Source organism: Saccostrea cucullata, unplaced genomic scaffold, assembly GCF_032062105.1.
Source record: "Saccostrea cucullata isolate Sc308-1 unplaced genomic scaffold, CSIRO_AGI_Scuc_v1 ctg8483, whole genome shotgun sequence".
In the NCBI taxonomy this organism is placed as follows: Eukaryota; Metazoa; Mollusca; class Bivalvia; order Ostreida; family Ostreidae; genus Saccostrea; species Saccostrea cuccullata.
This window is the reverse complement of record NW_026926199.1, coordinates 130-14,011: the sequence shown is the minus strand read 5'-3', so window position 1 is coordinate 14,011 and position 13,882 is coordinate 130. Positions and strand designations below refer to the sequence as shown.

At 34.5% G+C, this 13,882-nt stretch overlaps 1 protein-coding gene across 1 annotated transcript; it reads right to left on the bottom strand.

Moving 5' to 3' along the window:
- Positions 1 to 226: 226 nt before the first annotated feature.
- Positions 227 to 1,008, bottom strand: LOC134271068 (piggyBac transposable element-derived protein 4-like). The gene is made up of 2 exons (XM_062753325.1): positions 692 to 1,008; positions 227 to 539 (listed from the first exon to the last, which is right to left on the bottom strand). The coding sequence occupies exons 1-2, from the start codon at positions 1,006 to 1,008 to the stop codon at positions 227 to 229; spliced, it is 630 nt and encodes a 209-aa protein (XP_062609309.1).
- Positions 1,009 to 13,882: the final 12,874 nt, after the last annotated feature.

The window sequence follows — 13,882 nt, the reverse complement described above, 5'->3', positions numbered from 1 at the left end:
TGAAAAAGTGAGACTGATATCAAAAGTGAGCTCATCTAAGTTTTAAGGCCCCCAGGCCTGTTGTTTAAAGTGTTTATACTGTTAGATACTGAATAAAAAGAAATATCTATTTTAAAAAGTTCAAACTTCAATATACTTACATAAAATTTATGAAAAAAAACAATAAGTCCGCAGAATTATCCATATGAACACACATTCCTGAACACAATTCACTTTCTCAACATTCTCATTTCACTCCCCATATGACTGGCTTTGGGGGTAGGTATTGCTGAAACGAGAATCTGCCCCTAAATTTTATCATGCTCTCGTCTACCGTCGCGTTCCCATAGGGCACATACATTTCTCCGAACTTTTTATTTAGAAACTCCCAGAGATAACAGATCTTCCACAGATTGTCGGGTGTGTCTGGCTGAATCTCATTATTCTGCACATGGAGGTATCTCCAGATCAAGAAAAATCTGTCTTTGGACATCACTCGGTTGAAATTTATAACAAACATCCATTTGTTTTTCATCCAGTAGTCGCCTTTGTCTGGTAATCTGAGGATGCCCATAGCAAAACATAGGGCTAAAAACCCCTTTAAGTTTACTTAATGTCCGTCATGTCAACTGGCGTCCATTTTGGAGCAAACAGAGGGGATGGGTTTTTCTCTCGTTCTTGTTGAGCATAATTGTTTGTTTCTTAGACTAACCTGTCTAAAAGTTTGTTAGTCCAAAATAATTCAAAGTACTGTCCAGCTGACACCTCTTCCGGATGCTCAACTGTTGCACCACCAATTTTTCTGAATACATTTCCAAGACGTTGATGGAAATTTTCAAATGTCCATTCGCTCTGAAAGCCTAGGAATTTAGCTTCGTCATCGCTGTCCTCCTGAAAAATGTTAAGAATCCAGTCATCAACGTCTCCACGAATGATTTCTCTTTCTATATCTGCAATATTTTCTTTTTGTTCGTCATAATCTCCTTCACTATCACTACCTTCTCTCAGTCCCTCTTCACTCTCCGCCATTTTGAAACTACGATCGCGTCAGTGATTTCCTTTGTTTTAACCAAAATTTCCCCCCAAAACGAGGTATCTAGTTTCATTTTTAATGCGCATAAGCAAGGTAAATTTCCACTGTCTAAATCATGCAAATGTTTTATTCATACGGGGCTTTTACATAGTAATTCAAGGGCCTTTAAGACGCTTGTATGAAAACGACTTTAGTGGTACTCTGAAGATAGTGCACATGACGACTACAGTCATACCAGGAAATGGGTTAACTGGCTTCTGACAAGAAACCTTAAGATGCAGCCTGAAGCAGCACTATAGACTTTCTGGTTCTTTTGTACGAGCCTCCTGTTATCCTGCCTTTGTAGCTGGCCTGTATGGTCTTGGCTGCTTCTTTAAGAGTAAGTAATTTTTTGAGTCTGACTCGTGACATGGTATGCTCTAAATCGACTCTGTATAATATTAATGCAAGCTGACTTCTTCATTTTCCTTTATTTCCTTTGGTCTAGACAGCGACGCATAAAAGACTGAACAGTTATAGCTGCTTTCTTTTTTTTAAGTTATAAAGTTTTTGGAGAACATGCTGAAGGCGTTTATGCAAATTATCATGTAAGCCACTCAATTGATCACATCATGAAACAAAAAAATTAGACAGTTATTCCTTAAATTTGGTGGGCCGTGAGCCTGAGTTGACAAAGGTTTTTGGAGAACTCCTTTCCTGGATAATATGTAGCCATATCAATGATATCTTGTTCATTCATATTTAGTTTTTGTCTTCTTGAGGTGTTTGTTTGTGTAAATCTGGAAAGCCTTAATAAATTTCTTAATAGTTAGCGAATGCAAAAGTCTTATCTGGCTTCTTATTTTCATCTTTCTCTTAGGAAGGTGTGTAATAAGGGATTAGGCTAGCAGTAATGTCAAATTGACGTCCTTACCTGCATTGATTTGCTGCTGAAGTTAGGGCAAAATTGTCTTCACCAGAGGAACGGACTCAGCCGAAAACCCGTATCTAGTTCTCTGCAGTTCTGACATTTGTTCTGATGAAGCGGCCGCTGATGTTGAAATGTGGGCAAAGGCTGTATCTAATGTGTAATTGTTCTCGGGGACCGAGGGACTGGTACTTGTAGATGCGAATGTTAATTCTTGGCTAAGTTGTATAATGAACTAGAATGACAGAAATCTAAACAGCTCAACGATATCCACTTCACTATAAACTATATCAAATATTAAAACAATGTCAGCTTTAACAAACCTTAAGAATAAAATTTATTTAATCATGCATGTACATAAAATATATTTTAAAAATGTCAGATTTATCTAACTTTAAAAATTCAGGCCAAGCAAAAAAAAAAAAAAAATGATTCTCAGACCATCTTTTAGAAAATCAAATGAGGCAGGCATGTTTTTTTTATTATTATTTTCAAAATATTATTTTTATATTAACAATTTCAGTCAAAGTGTGCAGTTTTGCATTACGATACAACCTATGATGACAGCTGTGCTCAAAGTAAATAGTACATGCCTTCTAACTACAAGCTTTACAACTGGAAGTTTCTTTTAATCCCTGATTGGTTGCTAGTGCAACAGACTATTTCCGTGTCAATAATGATAATTAGTTGACCAATCAAGTGAAATGTTTACATTGGATGCATCTGTTGAAAAAGATTGTGACTTAATGCTAAACTGCACACTTATTACTGAAATTAATAATATTTATACCGAATAACATCAAATATTTCAATAAACACAAAAATAGTCATTTGTCTTTCTGTTTTTTTTGGCATTTCTTTCTTTCCAAATATTACATTTCGAGGAAGCTTTATCTGTATGAGTATCACAAACAGGGTACGCACCATCACAAACTTGCTTAAACAAGGAAATCTTTTCTTCTTGGTGAATGTGTCCTGCATTTCAGCTAATTCTCCCCAATATCTCTCAACTCATGTTCTGTCTGGTAGTTCAGCATCTGCCATAAGTTGGTAGTCCATGAACTAGCTAATCTGTAAGCTCATCATATCTTTTCCTTACCTAAGACATTTTCAAACTGATTGTTAACTCTCTAACAAATAATTACCTGTTTTCTGGTGATCACAGCTCATACATCATAATGATTGTTTAAAAACATAGCCGCTGGCTGTATTCATGGCATTTTTCACACCGTTCCATTTTTATGGCGTCGGGCTTGCCCGATCATCATCTAGCGATCAGTCAGGTTTACGCCACCGCACGTGTCAGTGGATGCATCCGCAATAGAAAATATCAAGAGCTGTAAACCAATTTCTTTTAAAACGTTCACAATGAATAATAGCTTGAATATAAAATTAAATCAATTGTATCTTCAATTAATACTACTTCAAAACAATGATATTATGTTTAATTTTTAAGCAAGAAAAACGTTATGGTTGTTGCGGATGAATTTCTACTGAGAGGGTGCGTTGAATTACATGAATCACATTTTGGGACCGATTACTGTAATACAAACAATCTTAAATACGGTAAAATAATTACAAAATAAACACGAATACAACAAGACTATAAAGATTGAATTTCTTAATCTTAGCTTTACTTTTACGATCTTCAATCCAATTTTAGCCGAACAACCTATGATATTGACCAGTAATGCCAGTATTACTGTATTTATCCATTTCCTCCATTTGTTTACTGCGCCCATATCGTAAGTCGATCGTACTTGTAACATTAGAGTCATGGTTGTAGTTAAGATGCAATCACTAAACAACAGAACAACACTCTGACAATGGCAATTAATTAAAATAATTTACGAAACCCTTCATATGTCTTCGATTGACTGAAAAGAAATTAGATTGATATAGACATGATAGAGGATGGACATTTCTGACGATGTCAGGTCAATTCGAACCCTGACTCATTCAGACCAGGACACAAGGCTATCAGGCCCTATACTGTATTTGTGTTAAGACTATTTTTTTTAATTTTATTATTATGTTACCGGAGTCACTCACTTGACCTATTTGCAGATCTTTTGAAATTGTTTTTCTTGTTCGACGCCATTGAAGCCTTTCAGGCTTTTGATTAAAGGTGCCGTCTGGTGTCGAAAATTGAGAATAAATTAGAGTAATATCTCTTCGGATTATTTACCGGAAATTGGGTTAAAAAATGGGGATGATCGGTTTTGCTGGTGAAAATGATGACCCGCCACGGGTCAACATGAGTAGTGGGTGATAGGTCAGTTTTGCGGGTGTGACTCACCGAATGCAGGTCACTTGGCACGTCTGAGAAGCTCTATGCTCATCTGTAGTGTCCATTCCAAAAATGATAAATATTTTCCAAATAATACCTGTGCTTGCATGTATCCACAGGAGTGTATTCATCAGTGCATAGTGGGACATAGAAATCAGCAGTTAATAAATGATCTGTCAATGATCTGTATCGTGACATCACAGTTGGGCAGAAAATATACTTTGGATACAAGATTTTTAAAGACTGTGTGTTCTGGATTTCTTACAGGAAACATCTGTTCTGTATTTTCACTGGATCTTTTAGCATCATCTTTCAAATAGATACAGTATTTGTTACACATTTCTGACAATGCACACCAAGCTTTCTTGATGGAATACCACAGAGGTCCATTAAGAAATGTATTCTCTAAAGCTAACTCTAATTTGGCTACATGAGACTGCAAGACAGGATATCTGATATCTTCTTTCTAGTCCTTGTGTCTATCTGGATTCTTAAAACCTGTGAGATGTTCAAATATGAGAGGGAGATTACAGTGTCTTTCTTACAGTACTTTGTTGTGATCCCTCATGGTAGTCTTTCATATATTGCTTAAAGGTGGCCTCTATCATTGGGAGCATCCATTGCATATATTCCTTAATCATGTTTTCCATTTGTGGAATTGGCGGTTATTTGTGGTGTCACGTCCAGAGGTACTGGTGGTGGTGTCGCATGCAAAGAGGGTGCTGTAGTTGGGGATGGTCCCACTATTGAGGATTTTGCATGTCTCCTCCTTTTGGGTTGGGTTGCCATGATCCTGTAGGGTCCGTCGTTATAAAACATACTGAAGTCTGTGAATGCTTTCAAGTCTGAGAATTTTCTCAGATCCAAAATTTTCAGACTCATAATAAAGTTGAGAAAAATAAAAATTCCTTAAACTCTGTTTTATTCTTAAATTCTCAGATGAGTAATTATCAAAACTTGAGTTGAGAATTTTTTTGAGAATTCTCAAAGTTTTATGATGGCGGACCCTGCTTTCTGAATCATTCACAGAATCTTATTGAACAGCACTCTTATTGTTTGAGATCTTCGTATCTTCTGAGTATGGTTCAGGTAAGATCATTTTCCTGTGTGCCATCATGAGATCATCAAAAGCACTTTGTGCCTTACCTTGACTTGATTCTGAATTTTGTCTATCATCACTCTTAACTCCATCTGAATTTTCCACAAGATTAAATCTGACATATCTTCCAAACAAATTAACAGTTTTGTTGATGCCAACCGACAATATCACTCTGTCAAAAGAATCAAGAAGATTTGATTTTCCAATCGATGCTTTGACTGCATAACTTGTGTACTTTAATGGAAAAGTCCACCATCCTTGTCCAATGTGACCGTTTCGAATAGCATTAAATAAATTTCCAACAGATATAAATCAGCGCTGTAATTTCCAATTATACTCCAAGGCATTAGAATATTGACTGCACAAGTAATCTGACACGATAACAGTGCCATGACTCTCCAACACTGCACCAAAGCATGTTTATTAAATCTAAGTCTATTTTTGAGTGGTGTCCTATAATAAGTTAACGGTTTTTATTTCAAAACACTATAATGATAGAGATCTAGACGTTCTAAATTTAAAACCTGTCATGACAAAGTAACGATTTCCGAAATACTCTGATAAATTTTACCAAAAAAATTTATATGCGGTGGGTTTAACTTGTATGCGGCGGGGCCTGAGAACCAATCTTCTTTCTTTTTTTTTTTTTTGGTGCAGATAAAAATAATTTCTACCGTGTACATAAGAAGATATAAAATTGCTAGTTAAAATTAAATTAAAACACAATTTAAAACATTTGTTAACATGAAACTTTTTTGTTGAAATGGTCCAGTATTGCTACAAATTTATTTGCGTTCATTAAAATTCAAATGAGATTTTCAGAGCTGAAATCCCAGCTTCCTGATTTGTAGCTTCGTTTCCCTGAGGCTGACCGTCAAGCTGACTCTGACTGGCCACACTGATGATGGCCCCCGCTGGTGTGTGACTGTCGGCGATGTCCTGTTGCATGTCATCGCCATGTGGTCGACGGGTCCCCAGTGACATCTCGCCCTGTCTTGTATTTTCGCTCTCTCACCTCCGTTTTCTTCCCGTACCCCTGGATGGCATTTTGAAACTTCTGGCATATTCTTTCCTTCCTCTTGTAGCTGTACGAGTGGCATCTTCTCAAATTGAACCTCGGATGGCAGCTGCTAATTGTGAAAGTTTTGTTGTGCAAGTCCTTGAAATTTTTTTTAACAACGGAAATGGAAGTTGTGTGATTGTATTATCTTGAAGAATTAAAAAGTTATTACATTTCTTGAAAGTGGAGTATTTCTTGATATAAACATGATTTATTTGCTTCACTTTAAATTTACTATAACCAAGAAAAAAAATGATTTTAATAACAATTTTTAATATAGCTATCTGTTGGTTAAAGTGTATATACTGTCAGATAATGAACATGATGAAAGAAAAGTAATATCTATTTTTAGAAATTCAAACTCAAATGTACTTACATAAAATTTATGAAGAAAAAAAACAAGTCCATAGAAACTATCCATATGAACACAAATTTCTGAACACAATTCACTTTTTCAACATTCTAATGATATGTTTTGAACTGCACTCGAAGTGCACTGGAACGTTATACTGCTGACACCCAAATTTTGTGACTCCTTTCTTCTGTCCCTGCAGCCCAGAAAGCGAACATTCGCAACACACTTTGTTCATAGGAAAAATTTTCAAGTTCTCTATGGAGTCCATCACAACTATGTATGATAGTCCCTTTTCCTGATTTCCCTCCCTACCCGTATACACCTGGAACTTGCTCAAATACCCAGTGTTGCTTTCTGCCATTGCCCAGACTTTCAGTCCCCATTTTATAGATTTAGCAGGTAGATACCGGCGAAAGGATAATCTTGCTTTAAACTTTATTATTGATTCATCAATGGTTACATTTCCATGTGGAATATAATTTCACTGGATAGAATTCAAAGAACCTTCGAACTTTCCACAGTTTGTGTGGAATCTGTGGTTGGTCATCATTATTTTGGATGTGTAAATACCTCCATATTTGGTGAAATCTATCCATTGACATTATCCTGTTTATATAAAACTCAAACAATGTTACAGTTACTAAGTTTATTATATACAAAACACATATTGGATCATGGGGACTGAAAACCGACTTAACAATGTATTATCGAAACTGATCTTCTCCAGGACAATTGGAGATAGGCAAGGTATACATGGTAACACATAAGAAGCAAGCAAGTAATAAAAATGCACGACTGTTGAAACATTTTTAAAGAATGTGTAATATTCGTATACCAAAACAATAAGGCGTTTGTCATTTTCTTTGATTTTTTTCTGGGAAGGGGTTGTGTAGTTGGGGATTAGCAACATGTTTAGATATACGTCCTTACCTGCTAGAATATCAGCATGTAATTCTGGTGAAACCATGTCTACTTCAGAAATATTCACTGCAGGAGTCCCAGCGTTCGTTGACATGGCTGTTTGAAGACTGTACTTAGCTTCGTTGTTTTTGTTCTACTGCATTAATGATGTGATAGCCTGTTGACATAACTGAAGAGTACTCAGAATGACAGATTCTGACATCGCAGATACTGTGGAAACTGTTGTTGTTGGATGCGTCGAGCTGGGCGGAAGTGAAGTAACAGCAGAACTTCTACCGCTTGGAAATCCTGGTTCCGGATAAACTTCAATGTTTGAAGTGCTTGTACCCTCGATTGTACTAGGCCTTGCAGAAGGTGTAGGTGCGGAAAATGACACAGGGTTTTGCATGTGAGAAATATCATGATTATCGGCAGTTTGAATTACATTCAATTTGGTAATGTTAGCTAATTGATTCACTTGATTGCAATCGACATCTTCAGCTGCTTGCTGACCCTGAACGGATAGAACATTGTCTACATAAATCCTTTTGAGAATGCTGTGACTAAGATTCACATTAATGTTTATTTCATTATCTTACAGCTTTTTCTTCAGTTCGGAGACTGTTCAGTTACTGGGATTATCACTATTTGACATCTGATGGTTAAGTTTGTTTGTTTTCTTGTTCGCCAAACCGTAGGCATAACTTCTAGGTCAATAGTGAAAGTTCAATAAGTCACAAAATAAAACGTGAAAACATAAAATCGTTTCACAAGAAAACAGAACTGATGTCAATATTACTGAAAAATCATGATCTAGCAGTAATTCCCTTTGTAAATGCAAGGATGGTAGTTGATTAAAATTAAAACAAGTTTCCACAATGGCTATGAACGCTAAGATGGTGAAACTGAAAACGAGGCTGGGTTATAAATAACTACAGATGAGGCCCAGATAAGGCATATCTCAATAACACAGAATACCCATTGACATTATTTAAATACATGAACAAAATGAATATGATGAGAATTATTTATTTATATAAAAATAAAATTATAATAATAATCTTTCATTAAATGAAGTACAGAATAGCTATTTATTTTGCCGCCAATAATCTGTTTTTTCTGGGAGACACAGTATGCCCATCGCAAAACACAGTCCCAGAAATGCCCTCATTTCGTTTGACTCCACTCCATGGAGTCCATTTTGCTGGAAATGGTGGGGGAGGGTTTTTTTCACGTTCCTGGTGAGCGTAAATGTTCGTTTCATTTACTTTGTCATTGAGTTCATTTGTCCAAAATAGTTCAATGTATTGACCTGCCGATGCCTCTTCAGGGTGTTCTACAGAGGCCCCACCAACGTTTTTGTACCGATTCTGCATCAGGGGTTCGAAATTTACCTTCACTCACTTATTCTGAAAGCCAAGAAATTCTTCATCGTCATCACTATCCTCGCAGCAAAAAGATTAAAAAAAAACAAACATCAGCGTCTCCCTGATTAACTTCACGATCAACATTACCAACTAAAACATCAACATCCTCATCTTCTACGTCATATTCTGCCTCAATATTGCTACCATCGCTCAAATCTTCACCTCGCTCCGCCAATTTGAAATATTGTTCGCTTCAGAAGCACCATTTTTCTTTGTTTTAACCAGGTTTTCCCCTCATAAATAAGTAATACTATCTAGTTTCGCTTTTATATGCACATGATCAAGGTCTTTTTCCACTTTTTCTTAATCTGTAAAATGTTTTAAACATTTGGGCATTTCAATTGCATTTAAAGACCAAGTTTGACGCAGGTACGTAAACTACTACTGTAGTGGTAGCTCACGAGGTGAGAGTAGAACGACCACAGTCGTATATTGCGAGGAATGGGTTAAACGGTTACATCAGTCCAAGACCCCTTGTGATTTTCTGGGTCAGTGGTCTGTTTTGTTGCAGCGCTTAGGATGGTATATTCCACTACTTTTTCAAATAATTCCTTTGTAAAAAACATTTGAAAAAACTCTGGCTTTGCATGAAGCATTCAAAACATGGATTGGGACCAACACGCTCACAAAATGGATGAATATCCCTTCTGTTTTTTGTCTTCTCCCAGTCAACAAACTCGAGGGTCCACTATGCATCCTCAGCTTCAAAGTCCGAACCCTCGTCACTTTCGCCAGCTATATTTTAGAACTGCCTTTCAAGTGCAATTTGTTGTCGTCTTGGAAGGTTTACTAAGTCAAAATTTCCAACATCATCAAAGTTTTTGTCGCAAGAAAAGTCTGATTCTTCACTGTCGCTCACCATTTTGCTTTCTTCCAGAGTTCTTGAAATCTTTCGGTCCTGTCGGCAAGACCGATTTCATTACATTTTCATGATGAAGAACTAGTTTGAAGTTTTTATATAGGTCTATTCAAAAGTATCAGATTGCATAAATTGCATAAAATTTTGCATTTTTGGATGTACACATTTGTTGGATAATTGTGTGATTTTGCCTAACTTAAAGACAACATTTGTTGAGGTGAGCTCTGTAATCTCTGATTATCTATGTTTCACTTTTTAGGTGGCCTTACTGAACAACTGGAGCTTGTATTTTCAGAGTCCTTTGAGAAACAGAAAAACAAACATAATCAAAAGATTCCAGAGCTCACCTCAAAAAGTGTATGCCTCCAAAAGGCTTGCTCTCCCTTTGAACATGTCTGCAGACAAATTTTACTTGTTCAAACATCTTCCAGGATAACATGAATATTTCATCAATCACTACACATTCTATAGACTGTATAGGAGTTTTGACATCATGATAAATTACATCTCTCATTATTTGTTTAGTCAATTCCTCATTGGAGTACCGACCATCCCCAAGTCCAAAAAATTTGTGAACTGTCATGCCTTGTATTAGAGATGCTGCCATCCCAGTAAAACCTACTTTTTCCCCATTTTTTTTCATTGCCAAGGCAATTTTTTCATAAGGCGACCATAATTTGATTTTTAGTTTTACGGATTTTTTTTCAAGAAAGGTCAAGTCGGAGGACGAAAAAAAAAAAAAAAAAGACAAAAATCATTCTAGCAACGACCTTTTTCACATATAAAAAGTCACACATTTCACTGTAGTATAAAACAAAACAATAAACAACTTACAAGATATGTTTTTTTAATATTAATACACATTACTTGTATAAATGTTGTTATTTATAAAAATGACAACTTTTAATTCAAACATTGTTTAATATGAGTACCATTTAATATTTGAAATTATATAAATTTAATTATGTTCTTCACTGTATAGTTTGCACATTCATTTGAATGTCATTTGAATAATATTCAGGGTAAATATCGAAGTTTAACTTGGCAATTAAAAGATTTAATAATATTCTGCAGACGGTCTGAGTTTCCAGCTTTTAACTGATTGATGAATGGATTTTTCTCATTATAAGGAGCAAGACAACTGTTTCCTGGATTTAATAAAGATCTGAAATTGAAGGAATTGGAAGTACCTGTTAGCCAAACTTAAAACTTTAAACATTTTTAAAAATTACATGCGTAATCTATTGAGAATGAATTAGATGGATTCTTAGATCCTGCATTCTTTTTTTCACTCTTAGTACATATGATATCAAAGCATTATTGTAGTCCTGTTCCAATTTGCTAATATTATATTTTGAAATTCAGAAACTTTATTACCCTGTTTAGCTACTTAAATTCAAAGAAGTCTTCTACAGGTACTGTCAAGTTGCTCTGCAGTTTCAAGGGCTTTTATATACTGGTGTTGATGTAGGATTTGCTAAGTCACTGACAGGTCCAGCACAATCTCTTGATTAAGCTAAATAGCTTTAAAAAGCTATGTAGCTTTATTAAGCTACTCAGAATAGCTTGATAAAGCTATTTGTATGTAGTTTTTTTACAAAAACATTTTTTGAAAGAAATAAACAAAAAGTCGCAAGTATTTGACTATTCATATATGTATTATTGACTACCAAAAATACAACCTAAATCATAGAAAATTCTTACATTGCTGCTGTTGAATACTTTAAGCAAAATAAGAATTTCCATTGTTTGGGTAACTGTGTGAGCAGTGAGGCATAGGTAAGTATGATTGCTTCTCATTGTGCTGAACAGTTACTAATCAATTATCCTGTTGGCCATAACTGGCCTCCTTTATAATTTCATTCAAGAAACAAGAAAACAATCTTGACGCAAGCGTCAAAGATATCAGGCCGCAAAACCTTTTAAGGACACTTTAAACAGATGGGAAATGTTTTTTTAGCCAACCAATGTACACGTATCTTTGTCTAATATCATATTTAAAATACAAATATTTTTTTTTTAAATATGTCTTATGGTGCAGATTACAATTTATATCATTTTATGTTAAATAATGGGTATATGAAATTACACATTTGAAAGCATGAAGAGTACAGAGGGACCTATTTCAAACACAAATTAATCTTGGATTATAAATTAGAAGAATGGATGCCTGCCTGTTCATATCTGACATACCAACCCTCAGGTTCACTCAAAATTATGGACCCGATGGACCATATAAAAAAAAATTCCATATTGGTGCAAACAAATAATATATTTAGCTTAGTCAGAACTTTGTTAGTTCATAATTCTTTTCGAAGATTGTCATCCGTTTCCTTGTGGAAAGTCTTTTTAAAATAATCCATCATAATCTTGGTGTTGATTCATTTTTGTTCAATTACTACAACTCATTGAAGTTGCAAATGGTAATTAAATTATACCGTATAATCCCTATTAACCACCCCTGTCCCTATAAGCGCCGCCTTAGGTATTTTTCAATTGTCAGGAAATAAGGGCCTCCTGTACAGTGAAGTGAAAATGAAACTTTTTATCCAATTTCTTGGTGGAAAATGATTCATTTAGCATAATTGGGGTGGATTATCTGCATTTAAAGTAAAGTTAAACATTATCCTTTTTGGATTTCATAAGGAATCAAACAAGACTAGTGAAATCATCATGTTTTAATATTTTAAAAAACTGTGGAATATAAATTCATATTTTATAATAAACATTAAAAAAGTTATGGACATTTCTGAATATTTAAACTGTAAAAAGGTTTAGTTCTCCTTGAAAGGAGTGCTCCATTTAGAAAACAATGAACATGGGTACAACTAAAAAAAAATAATACCGTTAACAATTATATGTGGTTTGGATTTTCATGAGAAAAAAGTAATATGTGTACATTAAAAAGGTTTAATAACAATGATATATGGTTTGGATTTCCATGATCACCACCCTTAAAAAAAATATATATGAATGGACTAGATTTCACTGATTTTTTTTTTTAATAACATGCAAATGTAATGCTAACAATTTAAGAAATATTATGACTAGAACATAATGAACACAATTTCTAAACTACATTATATATCATGCATGCAAGCATTAACAAAAACTTGTTGTAATAGCTAGTTCTAGTAAAAAAAAGTCTATTAATTAGTAAACAATGACTAGAAAACATTGCACATACACTATATGGTTATTTTTGTCCAATATATTTCGACTAGATTTAAATTCTTACAGGTTGACTGAATTTTAAAATTTGTCTCTATTTTTAAAAGCACTTTATGTGAACAAATGGGGAGAAAAGGACAAAAATAAACCTTTTCTACAGTATATTCTACGACTAATATCAAAAACCTATTACATGTTTGTCTAAACTACTTGCATTATGCAACAATTCAGAAAACCTCAAATATAAGCATGCATATTTTTTTTTTCAAAAATACATGTCGTACTGTCAGCTAAAACTACAACCATCTAAAGTACATGTTACTGGCTGTTTCATAGCACAGTATATATACATCATTTTCAGCCAAATGTATATAAAAGCACATGACATATGACAACAAAAAAAGAAAAACAATTTCTTTGCATCATTTGACAACAGAGAAAAAAAAATTCAATCGGCAAACTTCAAAATTAAGCATGCATTTTTTTTCTTCAAAATTACATACTGTATTGTTAGTTATAACTACAACCATCTAAAATACATGTTACTGGCTGTTTCTAAGCACAGTATAAGAAAACCAAAACATCATTTTCAGCCAAATGTATATAAAAAGACATGTCATATGACACACACAAAAAAAAAAGAAAAACAATTTGCATCATTGGGCAACAGAGAAAAAAAAATCAATTGCACCTTTAATGAAGATGTTGTCTCAAGGAACTTATACAAATCCTACAGTTCAATCATAATTAAACAAAAATCTCCTCAGATAATCACTGTAATGTCAATTTAATGAGACACATT